Source organism: Alosa alosa, chromosome 14, assembly GCF_017589495.1.
Source record: "Alosa alosa isolate M-15738 ecotype Scorff River chromosome 14, AALO_Geno_1.1, whole genome shotgun sequence".
Taxonomy (NCBI): Eukaryota; Metazoa; Chordata; class Actinopteri; order Clupeiformes; family Clupeidae; genus Alosa; species Alosa alosa.
Window position 1 is genome coordinate 33236833 of NC_063202.1, and position 19007 is coordinate 33255839.

The following is a 19007-nucleotide window of genomic DNA, read 5'->3' on the forward strand; positions in this document are numbered from 1 at the left end:
GCGTTAATTCTTCAGGTGGGAAGTGTCAGGAATTTTCATACGAGAGACGCTCTCATTGGTGGTTAGGATATGGAGTAGGGGATTGACAACAACTGATCGACATCACATTATGAGAGATGCTGAATTTAACATCAACTGCGATGTTTGATTTTAAATTAATGTAAATTTAGCCAGGACTGTAAGCTGGCACACGTGGGTGCTCGATATTTTCTGTCGCTCGAGCACCCACGGTATCGGCGCCTATGAGCCAGAGCATAGGGGAGAACCAGGACGAATGAAACACTTTTTAATTAAACGTAATTTACAAAGACATCGTAAAACACTGAAAGTTAATATTTTCAAGAGTTATGAAAGGAGAAGTCGAACGTGTGTTTTGTTTCATTCGTCCCTCCTGGCTGGGACAAATGAAACAGCATGCGGGACGAATGAAAGATCCTACAGCTTAAATTATGTAAACTTCCCACAACTTCAATATTTGACAATCAATATCATGAATGGTACTTCAAGTATGTGTTATTTTAGATAGATTGCTGCTGGGCTATATGTCTTGGTTCATGTCTGTTAACAACTCATTGCCGTCATGGTGAAGCGCGTATCTCGCGGTTGCATCCATTACAAACAAACATGCAATGTGAACGTCTGGGATTGGTGAGACCACTAAATGCTCTACTGAATGGGGGGCGCCAAATAATGCGCCCCCCAGGTGAGGCGCGCCTCACAGTTTGGGTTTATATTTTATTGTACATTCAGAGGCAAATAGATTAAACATTTTATCATGAATATATTGAAGGTTTTCAGTACACAAACACTTTCTTAACATCCTACTGATTAAAATAGCTTATTGTTTCATATCACAACAGAAAAAATATTACTATAAGAAAACAGAAAAGTAAAAAAAATACTGTATTTCTGAATACTGTATTTACTAATGGCCGCACACATTATGCAGATATTACTGTTACCATCACATCAGGCCTACTACACACTGTGTAGTATGATGTCTGCCTGTCTCTATGCTTGCTGATACCCTGATAGAAGACCTGATTACCTGAATTTTCTTCTTTTCTCATCTGCCCTAATTCTAGCATAACTTGATGTTTCAGCTGTTCAGCTGTTACTATGTTATTATTACCAGAGCTGTGGGAAAGGGCCACTAAGAGAGCAGGAGAGGAAGGGAGAGAGAAGGAGAAGGAGAGAGAGAGAGAGAGAGAGAGAGAGAGAGAGAGAGAGAAGGTCTGTGATCGCACAGCAATACCTTTACAAACAGCGATATCATGCCTGTTTTTAAGCTCACACAAGCCCCAGTTCGAAATGTTTGGCGCAAGCACACATTACCACCATTATAACCATACCATTCACCAACCCACCATTATAAAAATCCCATACCGGTGCAAAATTGTTAGCTTGGTGCACCAAGAAGACTGTATACCGTTCATCACTGATCAGAAAGCATACTCACTTCTTAACTTTGTGTCCTCCTCCTTCTCATCATCCCCTTCTTTTCTCTTCCCACTTTCTTTCCGCCAGAAAAGGCTGCTGAAGAATCCCCCACTCTGCTTCTGGGCACTTCCCCTTTTGCATACCACCTTTTGCCCTGACCTAAGGGCCTAAAGTACAGAAACAAAGCATTATGCACATGCACACATAATAATAAAAAAGAGTAATCCCATAGGACTTGAAGGAGGAGAAGTGAAGTCAACTGGACATTACACCCTGGTTGGCCTAATAGACCACTATGCTGCAATTAAAATGGGCAAAGTGTACCAAAAGGCTAGCCTGGAAAGCCAGCCCTTGTCTGGACTTGTTCCATTGAGAAGTTGACTATGCCCGAACCAAAGCAGTTCGCACCAATCTAATTGTATGGGCAGGTTTTATTCAATGATTCAAAGATGAGCAACAATGCCTTGTCGATCATGTCACCTGAGCGCGGTTCAGTTGATTTTGTTTACACAAAAAACTTGTTGTCTCTAGAGAAGCTATAGCCTACATTTAGATGTCACTGTTGCGTCTGTTGTAGGCAACAATTTAGCCTATGAGAGTGTAATAACTTGATAACTTGAAAATAACTTGTGTAATAACTTGATAACTTGAAAATGATCGAAAGCGAAACAAAACTAAAACAGCGAGAAGAAGGATGTTTTGGTTACGGATTCACAATATGCTATTTTGTTGTTCTAATTGGTTGCGTCTCATCCAATTGAGTCATTTTCACCGTGTTGGTTGAAACACACCCCATAATAACATCCCATTAAAGCAGTATCAGACTCAAATTCTGACTAGAATTGAGTATGACTACATCAGGCTACCAAATGCATGGGAAGGGGAAAAAATGGGATGCTGAAAACATTAGCAAATATGGCCAACAACTGGCTTAATTAGCTTTAAATGAGCTTTTTCACCTGTAATGGTCACCCATTAAAATTATGTGTTTTCCTTTGAGCATGTACTCATTGTATGATTATGAATTTCACTGTGTGAATAATAGTAATAATGCAAACTTAGATGAGTGATGCACATAAGATACCAGAACTGATGTAAACACACTGGTATAAAGGACTGATCAAAAAAAGACAATTTCACTTGCAATTACCACAAACTGAGTGACCGTTCCAGAATATGGGGGGGGGGGGCATCAAGGCACCTGTGACAAGTCTCAAGGAGTTAAAAGCTTCAGTTGCTGAGATGGGTGAAACTCTGCATACAACAACTATTGCCCGAGTTCTTCACCAGTCAAAGCTCTATGGGCGATGGGCAAAGCTCATATAAAATCTCGAATAAAGTTCGCCCAAAATCTTAAGGAGTCTTAAGACAAATTTGCTCAACGCACTGGCAGCCAAATTTGCTTGTTTTCATGAGACGTCTTAAAAGAAGCAGTTTTTGCATTGAAGGCCCTGCAGCTTTGGCGTGATCTACCAGAGGATGTCAGATTAACCAAGTCATTAAGTCCCTCCTCAAAACACATCTTTATAGGAAAGCCTATCCTAGGTTTAAATTTGACCATCTCTAAAAGATTGCATTGACTTTACTCACATAAATATTATTTATAAATATTATTTGTTTTCCTTAAACTTGTATGACATTATGGAGTTATGATGTTTTGTTTTACGCTAATCTAACCGTTTTACTTTTTTATTTGAAAATGAATTACTTTTGTGTCTGCTTGATTTTGCTGCCTTTGTACAGCTGAACTTTGTAACTTAGCTTTTGAAAAGTGCTATATAAATAAAGATTATCATTATTGTTAACACTATAAAATACTTGCAGTAAATGCATGGATCGATGTTAAGCCTCACCTCCATATGGGCTTGTTGGCGTGCCATTGTAATGTTAAACACATCTAGAACTTTTTCCAGCTCCTGAAAAGAAAATAGAGATAAAACAGCATTTTGATGAAACACAGACATCCAAAAACACACTATGCATAGTCTTTTGAAAGCAGAAATTGCCATCACATATTTGAACATACATACAAACACAAACATACTTAAATGTTGTTGACAGACATAATGATAGCCCAAGCAGAGAGGGTTAGAGCGGAGTGAGAGGCGCAAACGTTCGACAACTTCCGCGTTCGATTATTGCAAGGGGGAGGGGGGGAAATCCCCCTTTATGCAGACCAGAATAAGCCCTCTCTGCACTAATGGCAATGGGAGATGTGGAATTTTAATTGGAATTGGAATTTTAATTTTAACGTGGAATTTTTATTTTAATAAATTGGTCATTATGTCTTTCTGGATTTGTTGAGGGTTTTTTGGAAACCTTTGTCATAATCTAAGTGTTTAGGATCATGTCTAGCCTAATAGTGTAATTTTTTAGGGTTCGGATTTTAAAAAAAACAACTTAATATCAGACCATGCTGCTGTCAGTTACTGCCCGGTTGCTAGGAAGCTAGCTAGCCTCCTAGCTAAAGTAACATTTTAAATGGAGAAGTGCAATTTCTTTTGAATGACAACTAGCTGAATAACATCACTGACATTAGTTAAAGTGGATAGTTTATACTCAAGTGAACTTGCAATAGTATATTAAGTTTAAGCGAAGTCCTTCAACTATAGTTGCTATACTATCTAGCTATACTAGCTAGCTCAGTTTACATGACTAACTAAATTATTCGCATCATGTCCTAAAGAATGATTCATTGGTAGGGTTGGGTATCGTTTGGGTTTTATCCGATATCGGTGCTAAATCGATACTTTTAAAACGGTGCCGGTTCATGTTTTTAAATGAAAATGGTCTAAAGCATGAATTGCTTTCTTTATTGATAAGACAAATTTGAACATGACATTGAACTGTTATATTCAATTTACTATCAATATCTCATTGCTCCTACGCATAATACATTTAAATGTTAAAACAGCTTGCCATGGATGCACACACAATGGTAAGCTCTGCTTTCAAGTTTACCCACTGTAGGCGGTTTGCCATAAGGTATGTTAAAACCGCTTGCCATACTGTAGAACTGCCAGGTCATGGACAACTGCATTTGCAAGCAAACTAATCTAATAGGGACTCTACTTTCCAGTTAAGTCAGTGTGTTCCCAAATGCTTCAAGAAATGTCATGTCTTCTCCCATAACATGCAATAGTTTTGAACATGTTAGGCTACATTATGTCTGTGTTGTAGATTCCCAGCGCTAGTAGGCATTTTAACAGCAACTATGGCTATGTGTTAACACCAGTCAGCTTTGTTTAATTAGCGATAACGTATGGAGATGGTTCCGTAGCATCTTTGACAGCTCAGTGACATCAGGTATGTAACCTACATATTTATGTAGGTTGCATACCTGATGTATATGATGTATAATCAGGTTATGTTTATTCATTGTGATGCTATATGGGCCTCATGCACATGAAATATTATAGTATCAGCCTTGGTGGGCAGCTCTTCCCTGCCAAGCCCTCAGTGACTTATTTAGGATGCTGTTTAGACACTATATGCTACTATATTGCACATATCTGTACATGTTAATCCGGGTTTATTAACTACGTTGTTGGTGCTTCGTTTTATGTGTAGACCTTGAGCAAGCTACTGACGAGGTTTGATGCTGTTTTGAACAATATTACTGGTCAAAAAAATGCTATTTGGGAAGCGTTTCGCTCATGGCCCTTAGCTAATCCACAGTTTGCTACTTGGGGCTACAGTATATACCGGAGCAAGCTCTGTAGTGGTTGATCAACGAAAAATACTGTCTTCTCGGCTTATTTGATGTGTTTTAATGCAGAAAAACACCCTTGGGTCAATTTTGGAATCTACTATTGGAATTACACTTTATACCAGGGGTGGGCAAACTTTTTGGCTCAAGGGCCACACTGGGTTTGAAAAATTGGCCGGCAGGCCGCACAAACCACCCCCCCCCCCACGACACACACATAAAAACATAAAATACATAAATACATTTTTAATAGCCTATAATTTAGTATGACAAAATATTTCTTTTAAAATATTAATTGCTTAAAAATACTGCTAATTTTATGCTGTTTAACACTGTCGCTTTAAGACAGTCGCTTTAATTCACGTTTATTTCTCAATGATCTTCTGCCTGCTACGGTATGGCCCTCTCACACTTTTTAAATGGTCAGTAGTGGGAACTACTGCTGCCTTCATGATTTCCTTTTAAAAGTTTCTTATAAGAAGGAGATATCAATTATCAACAATGACAAGCCAGCTGGAACCTGCGGCTCTCTCTCCCTCTCGTGAGTGGAGACGCGTTCCCAATTAAATGAATCGCATGTTCACGTTAGATCTGCTGCAAAGGAGATAACTTGGTTTAACATGATGTTATCTCTATTTAACATGATGTTTTGACATTGACATTGTAAACGTTCTCTAAGGAGAGTGAAAAGCAGTTTGCAGTAAAGCTAACCAACGTCGTCTCTATCGCAGGAAAAAAATAGCGAGCAGCCTGATAACTAAATGAAATGCTCGGCGGGCCGGATGAAAGTGCTTGGCGGGCCGGATGCGGCCCGCGGGCCACAGTTTGCCCACCCCTGCGTTATACAGTATATGCAAACCTTTATCTGTGTGTCCCGGTCACCCTTTGTTTTGCCTTGAATGAGATGGCTTTTGTAGATGACTCTGTATGCACGAAGATGCTGACGATGTTGTCTGATATGAGGCCAGCTCCACATCTCTTTCAGTCTTCGTATGTGTACTTCCAATATACTCTGAATACCATACTGCCACCTGGGTGTACAAAAGAAAATAAAGTAGCAAAGGAACATGAGGTATGTCTCATGTCTCTTCATTGAAACTTCCCACATCACATCAACAGTAACACATTTTTGCTTATTGTTTATTTTAACTCTTCAGAGTCCAATTTATGTTCAACTTTTTTTACTTGTCAATCTAATAATTTGCTTCATTTTTTTCCTACAGGGGGTTTATGAAGTAAGATGACAACCTCATCTCAACTAGATGTACAATATATGTTCATAATATGACCACTACATGGTAATGGGGAAAATAAAGTATGCTTCTCAACTTCTCTTGATCCCCTACTGCAACTCCTTGTAAACTACTGTAGAAGTCTTACATGCTCTCCCCTTGGTTGCTCAATGATTCTTGAAATAAACTCTAAAGTATACATACATGTTCAAACGGTTATAACCAGGCTTCTTATTTTTATTATTATCTATTATTATAATTATTATTCTGACAACTTTTTTCTGCGTCTAAACTTGAACCATTTAAAATACAATAGTGATGCCCGGGCCGACTTATGACCAGCTTATTGACTCGTGTGTCAGGCGGGTGCGGGTGAGATTTCCAGGTAATATTGCAGATTGCGGGTAGGTCGGCATCCCATGAGGGAAATTTGGTCTCTGCATTTATCCCAATCCGTGAATTAGTGAAACACACTCAGCACACAGTGAACACACAGTGAGGTGAAGCACACACTAATCCCGGCGCAGTGAACTCCATGCATGTCTAGTTTACTAAACTCAATTAGCAGCAAATTCCGTTTGATATCAGTGTAGACAACTAAAGACATTTTTACACATTTACATATATCGCCCTTTATCACACAGGGACGCCGGAGGAAACATGGCAGCTGATACGTTTTCGGCACGCAAACGAGCAGAAATCTCTGAAGTCAAAATACGCCGCACAGCAAATGTGGGAGTGAGTCATGCATTCAATGTTGTAGCCATTCATAATTGTATTGTTGTTATTGCAATAATGTGTCATTCATTCCTGTTCATGCACCTGTACATTGTTGTTGGTTATGCTACAGGACACTGATTACAGAAATGGGGTTGGAGGGAAGGGTCAATGGCCAACAGGCCTCAAAGAAGTGGGAGAACTTGAAACAAAAATACAAAGTATGTGATATTCCATTAAAGAAAAACCTTACATCTTCAATGCAGGGCAATGAATGCATAATGTATTTGTTATTATTTACTTTTGTGTGTGCTGTGTGTCCTTCCAGGAGCTATGAACTCCTAAAACAGGGTCAGAAACAGACAGAGGGGAAGTGACCACTGCGACCTGGCAGTATTATGAGGAGATGCATGAGGTGTTGGGTGACAGGCCCTCAGTCGACCCTCCTGTGGTGGTGGCCTCCTTTTATGAGGATCCCACACCAATCCTCATGGTATGTAATGCAGTATAATATATATATAGCAACATTATAGCAACAGAATTTGTGGATTGTAATCAAGATATCTTGTTCTGTTAGGAGATTGTTGAGCCCTCATCTGCTGCCAGCACCTCTGCACCTCAGTCTCAGCCCTCTACCTCCTCACCTCAGTCTCGACCCTCTACCTCTGCAGCCATGTCTCACCCCTCTACCTCTGCCATGGATAGCCCCCCAACTCCCTCACCCAAAAAAAAGAGAAAGAGGAACAACCCTGTCCTTGATTACCTCACTGAGGAGTCACATAAAGAGCAGAGGCGCCATGAGGAGAGTGAGGCCAAAACAGAGAGGTTCTTGAACCTCTTTGAAAAAATGGTAGATAAGCTGTAGTTTTGTTTTTTGTTTTATGTTTGCTATTTGCACATTCTCAGTTTTATACATTTCAGTGCCTTGTTTTTTATACTTTTCAGTGCCTTTTTAATATGTGTGCCATTTAAGTTATTTTTGTAATGGTTCTGTGTTATTTTTTATATAATGCGTTTGCCCGTTGTGTTCATTTTATTGGGCAATAAAGAGATTTTGGTTAACAAAGACATTGTTTCTGAACATCAATGAAATTCAAAACCGTAATAACTGAAAAAGATACAAAACACCCTGCAGTGTGTATAAAAAATATTTATTGCAAACAGACAGTACTAAGTAGTACGCAGATTAGAACATCTGCATTCATATTCACCACCACCATCAAAAATAACATAAGATAACTACAACATATTTACATGCATGACACCTTTCATGTTCATGGGGCTTGCACATTGCCTGAAACTAGGGCAGCCAGTCTGTTTCTTATGTCATTCCCAGAGGTTTCGTTGTATGCCATTGGTTCATGGGGAGGTTGGGGGTCATACCTATCCCTTAAAATGTCTTCATCTGGAGTCAATGTGTCACCATTGTCCATACACACATTGTGCAAGAATGCACAGGAAGCAATTACCTGTGGTGCAAATGTGGGCTTCACCTCCACAGCTCTGAAAAGTGTTGACCTCCACCTGGTCTTCATCATGCCAAACGCCCTTTCAATTATGCTGCGCCCCTTTGAGTGATAGTGGTTAAATCGCCGCTGTTCTGGTCCCTGCACTGGCTCTTTGAATGGGGTGATAAGGCAAATTGGAGTTGCCAAACAGGGATACCCACCATCACCCAGAATGATGTAGCCCGTTGGAGGATACCGTCCCGCGGTATAAAAACTGCTGTTTTTCATGATGCGTGTGTCATGAACAGACCCCGGGTACCCCACATAAATGTCCAGAAACCTGCCATTCGAGTCACATATTGCTAGCATGTTGATGGAGTAAAACCTTCAAATAATCTAATTTGTGACAATTTGGGGGTTTTATCCGTACGTGGCTGCCATCAATTGCTTCAACCACATTGTGGAATGCAGGGGTTCGTGAAATGTCTGCAAATCCCTGACCAACTGCAGGCAGGTCCACTGTTGCAGGGAAGCGGATTGCTCTACCCAGATTGTCCCATATGTTCTGGGCCACTTTGTGGACGAGGCGGTGAACTGTAGGCTTTGGAACATTAAAGACACGGCACACCACCCTATAGTCCATGTGCCAGCCAAAGTCCATGTGCCAGCCAAAAGGTGTATATGAGCACTTCCATCTCAATACCCCAGCCATGGTCCTGCTCCCTTTGCAAAAGCCTCATTAAACTGTGCATCGCTCTTCTGCTGAGGCGGAAATCCTGTTTCAGCTCAGTCTCTACATCGAACCATATGCGCTGTATAGGCAGGTTGGGGTTTATGGCACAGTATCTTGTTGGAGCACCAATCTGGAAAAGAAAAACATCACACCATTAATGGGCTGAGTTGGAAAAAATGTTTGCCCATTCAAACTAGCTGTTTACGTCTCCCTTCCCCCACAACAAAGCACATAGTGGCTACAGTTACATCTCCCCTCTCCCCGTACAAAGCACATAGTAACTAATGCATGATCCAAATACATCGATATGACCATGATCAGGTACGACTTACGAGTTGCATTAAACCTTAACATATAGCTAACAGTCATGTCAAAATATTACGTATACACATAGATATTTATTGGGTTCGTATTACAATACCATGTAATTTACGTGTGTCCAGCGTCAGCTACTGTGTTGGGTTAGTTTGGCTAACATTAAATACAGTTGTTTACAAATTGCAACTAATCCATACATACCATAAGCTGATCCACCAGCAGTCGTAGGCGTCACAGAGCTCTTCTTCTCCTTTGAATTCTGCGATTTGTTGCAGACAATCGCAAAAAAATAACTATAATCCACGCAATCGACATACACACACTTGCAGACGGCATCTTGAAGTTTGTGATCAACAATTGTCGCCTCTGGTGACGTGCAGCCAGCTAGCGACGATGTATGATGACGTAACCGTAACGAGTGTTGTCTCAATTCATAGGGGTATGTTGTTACCCCTAGCCCTTAACACTCTGTTTCAAGGGCCAAGACGTAGGGGGAGGGGAAGGGGCAAGGGGAAGGTGGAGGGGTAAAATAGAGAATTGAGATTGGCCCTATGACTGTCTTGTTGTTGACTGACACCATGGTGAAGTTAGTTTCACTTTGCCAATGAGTTCAAATAATAGACGAGTGCAAACACGTAAAGGCTATGCTAGGTTTTAGTAAAGCAAAAAAAGGTTTAGTGGAATGACTGTTCCATACGGTCTCGCCAGCAGATTCCTTCAAATGTGTCGTTGATATACCGATGCATTCTTTGACGTCGCGCTTTGCGGCGTTAAAGGGAAAGACAGATGTCATTCTTATTGGTTTAAATTATGTTACGCCCCAAACACACCCATGACTGATTAAGACACCTAGGAACACCTTGTTGTGCCATGCGCTCGACGTTTGATAACGAAAACACTCCCAATGTGGAAATTTGAATATGCTTTTGACTAGTGACCATGCGCTTTAGACTGTTATGATAGGGCCCATGGTCACTAGCAAATAGCTTAATTAAATTGAGTGGGTTGTCCAGTCCACATTGGGAGTGGTTTTGTTTTCAAACGTTAACAAACGTCGGGCAAATGGCGCAACAAGGCGTTCGTATGTTTCTATGGACAATGTTAATGAAGACAATGTTAATGAAGACAAAGGAGTGAATGGCGGAGAAATTGAGGAGAGCCAGGCGATTCAGCGAACGAATTCAGCAGCCAACGAGAAGGACCGACAGTAATAGCCTATATGCACAGTTTCTTCATGGTTACGATAAGACAGTTCATTCATTTCCGGTCGTCAGCTGTGGTCAGCTTTCTGTCAGTCAGAGCCGTCAAATCAATGACTTTCTACATTCGTTGCCTTCGAGACTTACCCCGTGTCACTATCAACGATGTACACCGTCTTATTAAGACATACTCAACCATGGCATTAAGGAAAACGGACTTAAGCTGTAGGCCTACATAACCAGCTATATTCATGACTATGAAGGTACAGTGGGTACTAGTTAAAAATGAACACTTCACTCACGAAAAAACGTGATTCACGCAGCTACGTGAAATGTAAGTACAACTGCAGCCACTTGGGGACAGCATAATTCCGCTGTGGCGTTCAGCGGTCGAACCGGACGGAGCGTTCGACAGCAAGGGCTGTGATTGGGCGAGTTTTCAGTGTGTTGTTTGTCGGTGTTTTTAGCAGCCACTGCAACATGCTGGTCCACTGTAGCCTATAAGCTTTGTACATAATGTCAAACATAGTTTTAGATTCAGTGGCAGGATATCTTGATCGTCAGCTTAACATGACTCTCGCCAGATGAATTTCGTTCCGCTTAGCTCCACCTAGCTTCACTCACATCCATCTGGGACCTCTTCCATTGAGAGTGATTTCTGCAGCAGATTTTATGGTAAAGCCAATCAGGACGCAGGGCGGGAGTTTCATAGATATGACATAGCGTAGAAGCGACTGTGAGACTGTTATCAGCGTCACGGGTTGGCTTCGATGTGAGTGGTTGAAGTAGCACGTCAATAGATGACGGACAAGTGGGCTTATTCAATCATATGCAATCATTTTTTGATTAGGCCCAGCCTTCTGAAGCAACACTCCAATGGATTGCTCCCAGATGGATGAGTGGAGCTAGGCGGAACGAAATTCATCTGGCGAGAGTCAGGTTATCGTCAGCTGGCAGTAGGCTACTTTGTCGGCAGTCATGAGAAGTTTGCTTGCTAACAGAACATTAATATGCTGCCGAGAAACCTTGTGAATAGTTCTGATTTTTTTTACTACACTAACGAGGTTGAAATATAGCCTTTCTAAAACATAACTTGCATCTTTCCATTCCAACCATTTTTAGGCCTAGGCCTATTTTTATCATTTTTTTTTTTTTTTTTTGCAAGGTGTTGCTCCTGGCAAGACTTATTTATAAGACGTTTGGTGATTAATTGATAGCTGTTTTCGGGACATGTTAAACTTTCTTTATAATGTGCGCATATGGGGAGTAAAACGACTTGTTGCCATTTTGGGACATTAAGCTACGTTAAGCTTTTTCACGTTAAGTTTCACAAACAGTGAAGGAGTGGCCGATCCTGGAGCTCCGTACAGAAAAATGTGAGCACAAGTCTGGCACAAACCGACAAAACAGCGAAGGAATTCTCAATCCAATCGCAATCGTTTTTTGCCTTTTTTATTCATGCCCATTACAACTTTAGACTATATTACTACAATAGAGATAGCCTATAATATAATAGAGAAATATAACGGTTTAAATGTGAGCTAGTGAACGAGAGTAAAGGACCAGCATGCCAAGCAGCATTTTCTATTATTATTTTCTGTTATATTATAGGCTTTCTATAGATCCTTTACTTAAGTAGGCTTAGCTATAGCCTTCTGTAGCCTAAATTGCCAGACTACAGGCGAGTCCTGTCCCCTTCTTTCACAGCAGTTCAGCTTTTAACTTTTAACTTGCAGGTCTTCATAGCCTGAATGGTAGGCTAGAGGAAGGGGGGGGTAAGATGGGATGACCAGAGCCGTCTTCGCTGGAGCTGGGCTATGGACTATGTACTAAGCCTATGTGCAGAGTTCCTGACTCAAGAAAAAGTGCGTGGTCCACCATGAAAGCCTTATCCCTCACCCGTGCATCCTAAATGGAAAACAGACTATACCATTAGGTCATTATAAGACTTAGTTTTCGGTCTTTGACTTACACCATTGGAAACAGTTAGACTCAGTCAAATCAATTCCGCATTTCATTAAAACAGAAGAGACATCAGCCTTCAACAACAGTGGGACTTCATATGGATCAGACGCCAACTCTGCATTTATCCCAATCCGTGAATTAGTGAAACACACTCAGCACACAGTGAACACACAGTGAGTTGAAGCACACTCTAATCCCAGCGCAGTGAGCTGCCTGTAACAACAGCAGCGCTCGGGGAGCAGTGAGGGGTTTGCTCAAGGGCACTTCAGCCGTGCCTACTGGTCGGGGTTCGAACCGGCAACCCTCCGGTCACAAGTCCGAAACGTTAAACAGTAGGCCATGGCTGCCCCCACGGCTCGAACCCTGCTCGCCCTCTTCACAGTCCTGTGCATTCTTATTAGTCTGTCAACTCCATGTGAATGAAGTGATAAATGGCTCAACTGTCTCTGCTTGTTCTACTGAAAAGGCATTTTTTTCAGAATCTTCGCTGCGCCAGTTTCATTGATTATAGCGAAAAATAGGGTACGTCTTTCACTTAACGCATCCGTCTCTGGTGTCCATCCTCCAAGTGTCTCATGCGCTATTGTTACACTATCAAATCTATAAGTAACCGTGACAAATAGGGTATAAGATATATAAACTCACGCTATTGTATTATCATACATGTTTGGTAATGGCTCAACTGTCTCTGATTGTTCCACTGACTTGGACTGACTTGGAAACTGGATGCGTCATGGCAGAACTCCCAAGTGCCACCTGGTGGTTGTTTGGGTCAACTTTGTGCCATTTCTGCCGAGAATATGGTGTGCGATTCGTGCGTGATTCTTAACTGATACCCACTGTAAGTGTACAACGTTACCGTTAACCTTTTACGTCAATTCTGATGTTCTGCGAGAGTAGCGTTACATAGCATAACGTTAACGTTTACAATATAACACCTATTGGCACTGAAATGTATGTGAGCTTTGATATAAACAGGATGGCAGTCATAAAAATTATGTGTTAAAGCTATGTTGTTATACTCGCGTAAGCTAACGTAATGTCGCTACACTCACTGATAACGTTAATGTTTTTGTTTCTCAGTTTCTGACAAGAAAGAGTCAGGTGAGGTGTCTGTGAGGGCAAGCTGCTTCAGGTCAATGAGTAAAAGTGAGAGACCACACAACTTAAGTGTAGGGAAATGAGAGCAGGTTCAGTGCAACATACACACAAGCACACACATAAAAACACACGCACACATGCACACACATACTGTAGACACACAGTAGACATGCATGCATGCATGCATGCATGCGAACACACACATGCACACCAACAGGCATGCACACACAGATTCACATGCACGCACACACACACACACACACACACGCACAAACACACATAAACACCAACACACGCACGCACACACAAACTTACCACTGCCTGGCATTTGTATGGACCGGAACATCTGGCCGAAACTTTCTATAAGGAGCATTCTTCGCCATGTAGTCAAAGGTCTCAAGCAGTTCCACCATGGTCAGGTACTGTTCATATCCACACACACAGACCCACACTTATGAACATTGTCGCACAAATTAACATTTTGAGCTGAATGTGAGCCCAAATGAAAGCTACTGAATTGTACAGGCTTAATGAGATTGCAGGTGATCTCATTTTAGTACAAATGTGACAGGAACAATGTTCAGGAGGAGAAATGTGTTACAGTGTTCAGTTATGCACATTGTGCATGTTTAAATGTTCTGTTTGTATACATATACGTTGCATCTGTCTATGTGGAAGTGCATGAGATTTTGTGGATGAGCAGCAGGGTGTACCTGAGATTTGGTCATCTCAAGAGCAATTTTGTCAACCTCTAGATGCAGGGTAACTCTTGGTGTCTTCAGCTCCATCTCTGCATTTGGGTTGATACAGATTTTTGCTGTGGCAAATATAGGTTTAAATACTGCAACAGATAAATTAAAGATAGTTCATGTCATTACAAAAACAACCTCAAACAAGGCATGTAGTATCCAATGTATCAACTGATCATTATTATCACTTCCAACGTACTGTACTGAAATTCTTTCAGTCCCTGGTCCTTGGTGCTGATCCCAGCTTTTAGCATATCCTACAAATATAAAACAGTCATTGGGGGCAATTAAAATAATGCACAAAAATACAAATGAATGAATAGAAGTATTTAATATCATGTGATATTCACTAAATATCTAAATACAGGTATATGGATGTACACAGATTACATAAAAGTACGTTCTGTGTCTCAATTGAGTCATTCCGTGTCAAATTAGATAAGGTTGTTGCAGCACCATCTCAGATTTTGCTCAAACCTTGTCTATCATGAATGGGTCCCAAAACCAAGGCTTGCAAAATATTTCTGTTCTAATCATGTCTTCATATTATTTGCAGTCCTTGAAATAGTCTTGCACGGTGCACCAATAATACAAAAGAATTATGATACCCTGTCACAATACCTAATTTTATTAGTAGCGATACTTTTAAGAAAAAAAAACTGGTCTAAAGCGAAAAGTACAAAGCACAGCGGAAGATACATGGTCACGAGATGTAAGCAGCAACTCCTCTGCAGGATAAATGTCGGGAGAAGAAGTGGAGATACAAGCCCTCAGTTCCATCGATTGTGATGGGAAACGTGGGAAACGTGAACTCACTGGCTAATAAGACTGACAAACTGGATGCCCTGGTAAGAAACCAGAAGTTGTACAGGGAATGTAGTTTGTTATGCTTTACGGAGACGTGGCTAACAAGCCATATCCCCACTTCTAACGTTGAGCTGCCTGGCTTCAGTGTAGCTCGTTTGGACAGAGACTGTAAACTTTCTGGCAAAAAGAAGGGAGGCGGACTGGTGCTGTACATTAACAATAGATGGTGCAATCCCGGACATGTTACAGTGAAGGAGACTGTATGCTGTAAGGATGTGGAGTTATTAGCGGTTAGTCTCCGTCCGTACTACATGCCGAGGGAGTTCTCGCACGCAATTGCTGTCTGTGTTTACATTCCACCTCGAGCTCTTCCGGATACAGCGTGTGACGTCATCCACTCCACAATCGCTAGGCTTCAAACCCAACACACTGACGCCTTTTTTGTGATCTCTGGCGACTTCAATCACATAACACTGGATTCCACACTCACAAATTTTTACCAGTATGTTGACTGCCCTACAAGGAAAAACAGGACAATAGACCTCATGTATGCAAACGTGAGGGAAGTCAGACCACAACCTCATTCATCTCCAGCCAATGTACAAGCCCAAAGTACAGAGGCTACCAGTTCCCACACGCACCTTCAGGAAGTGGACACGCGAAGTGGATGAGGCTCTGAGAGACTGCTTCGAGTGTACTGACTGGAGTGTGTTACAGAATGGAGAGGACTTGGAGGAGGTCACACAGTGCACAACTGACTACCTGAACTTCTGCATGGACATTGTTGTTCCCACCAGAACTATGCGCTGCTTTCCCAACAACAAGCCTTGGATAACCAGCAATGTCAAGACCCTTCTCAACAGAAAAAGATGCATGTTCAGAGGGGGGGACATGGCAGAGCTGAGGCGCGTGCAAGGGGAACTCAAATTCAAGCAGAAGGAAGCTAAGGAGGATTACAGAAAGAAGGTGGAACAGAAGCTGCAGGAAAACAACTTGAAGGAGACATGGGACTGCATGAAGGTTATCACTGGCCTGAAGAAGAACAGCAGCTCTGTGGAGGGGGACCTGGACAGGGCGAACCAGTTGAACCACTTCTACAACAGGTTTGACTGCCCTGCTCCAGCTCCAATGGCGGTGGTCTGTCCACCAGCCCTCACCCACACACCCCCTCAATACCAGCGCAACACTCACCTCCATCATCACAGGCTATCGCACCCCCCACCATCACTGGATTTTGCACCCCTCCCCCACATGGCGATCATGAACAATGAGGTGACAACGACCTCAGTCAACAGCCATCAGACACACAGATCCCAGATGCACCCCTCCCCCTCCCCTCCCCTTACACCCCTCACCATTACGAAAGATCAAGTGACAGTCCAACTTAAGAAATTGCGCAGCAATAAAGCAGCTGGGCCTGACAGACTGTGCCCAAGGCTACTCAAGGCCTGTGCTGCTGAACTGGGGGAGCCACTGAAGCACATCTTCAATTTGAGCCTACGCCTTGGACAAGTTCCAACACTGTGGAAGACATCATGTCTCACCCCTGTCCCTAAGAAGCCACACCCTAGTGAGCTTAATGACTACATACCTGTCACTCTTACATCACATGTGATGAAGACAATGGAGCGATTGGTCTTAGGCATGCTCAGACCCCAGGTACGCCATGCACTAGACCCGTTAGACCAGTTTGCTTACCAGGAGAAAGTGGGCGTGGACGATGCCATCACTTATCTTCTACACAGGACACATTCCCACCTGGACAAGGGGAAAAGTGCTGTGAGAATCATGTTCTTTGATTTCTCAAGTGCTTTTAACACCATCCAGCCCCTCAGATTGGGAGACAAGCTCTTGCAGATGGGTGTTGACGCTCACCTGGTAACCTGGATTACAGATTACCTGACCGAGCGCCCACGGTTCGTCAGACTGAAGAACTGTCTCTCTGACACTGTGATCTGCAGCACCGGAGCGCCACAGGGAACTGTGCTCTCTCCAGTCCTGTTCACCCTGTACACATCTGACTTCTGCTACAACACCGAGTCATGCCACATGCAGAAGTTTTCTGATGATACTGCAATTGTGGGGTGTATCAGGAACCGGCAGGAGGAGGAGTACAGGAGCCTGGTGGAGGACTTTGTGCAATGGTGCAAACTCAATCATCTTCAACTTAACACTTCAAAGACCATGGAGATGGTGGTGGATTTCCGCAGGTCTAAGCCCACTCTGCTACCAGTCCACATTGATGGGGTCAATGTGGAGGTGGTTAGCGCCTACAAGTATCTGGGTCTCCACCTGGACAATAAACTGGACTGGTCAGCCAACACTGACGCACTCTACAAGAAAGGGCAGAGCAGGCTGTACTTCCTGAGGAGGCTGCGGTCCTTCAATGTGTGCAGTAAGCTCCTCAGGATGTTCTACCAGTCTGTTGTTGCCAGCGTCCTCTTCTATGCAGTAGTATGCTGGGGAGGAAGCACAAGGAAGAAGGATGTGGGGCGAATTGACAGGCTGGTAAGGAAAGCTGGCTCTGTAGTTGGAGCTGAACTGGAGTGCTTCACTTCACTATCTGACAAAAGGACCCTGAACAAACTGATCAACATCTTGGACAATGAGTGTCACCCACTCCACAGCACTGTTGTTAAGCAGAAGAGCCTGATCAGCTGGAGACTTCGCTCACTGCCTTGCACAACTGACAGACTGAGAAAGTCATTTGTCCCCAGGGCCATTGAACTGTTCAATGCCTCACTTAAGGGAAAAGGCTTAGTCTCTGCTTAGTCTGTCTGCCTCTCCACCCTCTCCATGTTTGAGTACTGACTGCCCACTACTCTGCATAGCCTCTTCACCCCCTCCATGTTTGGTACTGTCTGTCCAGTAGCCACTTGTACCACTGTCTTTATGCCTCACTGTTTGCGTGCTATATTGGCACATCAGCACATATGCCCCCCCCATGCCACAGCCGAACTGTGGTCACACTTATACATTTTCTTAAATAGTTAAATATATAGACTTTACTTTATTTCTGCATTGTTGCACTGTTGACTTACTCATTTGCACTATCACCATGACCACCATCACCATTGCACTACCACCATGACACTCATTCACACAGAGCACCTTAGAGCACCTTACCATACCTTACTATGCACAGAGAATCACAGGCTCAGTCCCTGCCTCAGTCATTGCAAGCGCCTCTGATTTATTAATCACTACTATGTGGATACTGTTTTAGAATTGATTTAGATGAAGTGTTAGTATAATTTGTATTTTTTGTAATTTGTATTTTAGTATATTTTTATATATTGTATTAAGTGTTTGTATAATTTGTATTTTAGTATATTTAGCATATTCTTTATCTTCTACTGTCCTTACTGCTTAGTTGTGTTTTTATATTATATACTTTAATTACTCTTTCTGCTGTTAAAGAATGTGTTTGTGTTGTATGTATGCTGCTGCTGAGACCTTGAATTTCCCCTGGGGATCAATAAATCTATCTATCTATCTATCTATCTATCTATCTATGTCTTCTGTAATAAAACTCGGGTTAAGCTAACCACGTTGTTGGTGCTTCGCTTTGTGTGTAGGGACCAGTGTT

The 19007-nt window shown here is 42.3% G+C and overlaps 1 protein-coding gene across 1 annotated transcript in view; it reads right to left on the reverse strand.

Moving 5' to 3' along the window:
* Window positions 1–19007, reverse strand: part of vps13c (vacuolar protein sorting 13 homolog C) — a 382259-nt gene that overhangs the window by 281367 nt on the left and 81885 nt on the right. Inside the window, 6 exon segments of the mRNA XM_048262721.1 lie at window positions 1460–1607; window positions 3294–3356; window positions 6009–6180; window positions 14178–14284; window positions 14576–14703; window positions 14811–14868. Coding sequence (XP_048118678.1) covers window positions 1460–1607; window positions 3294–3356; window positions 6009–6180; window positions 14178–14284; window positions 14576–14703; window positions 14811–14868 — 676 coding nt within the window.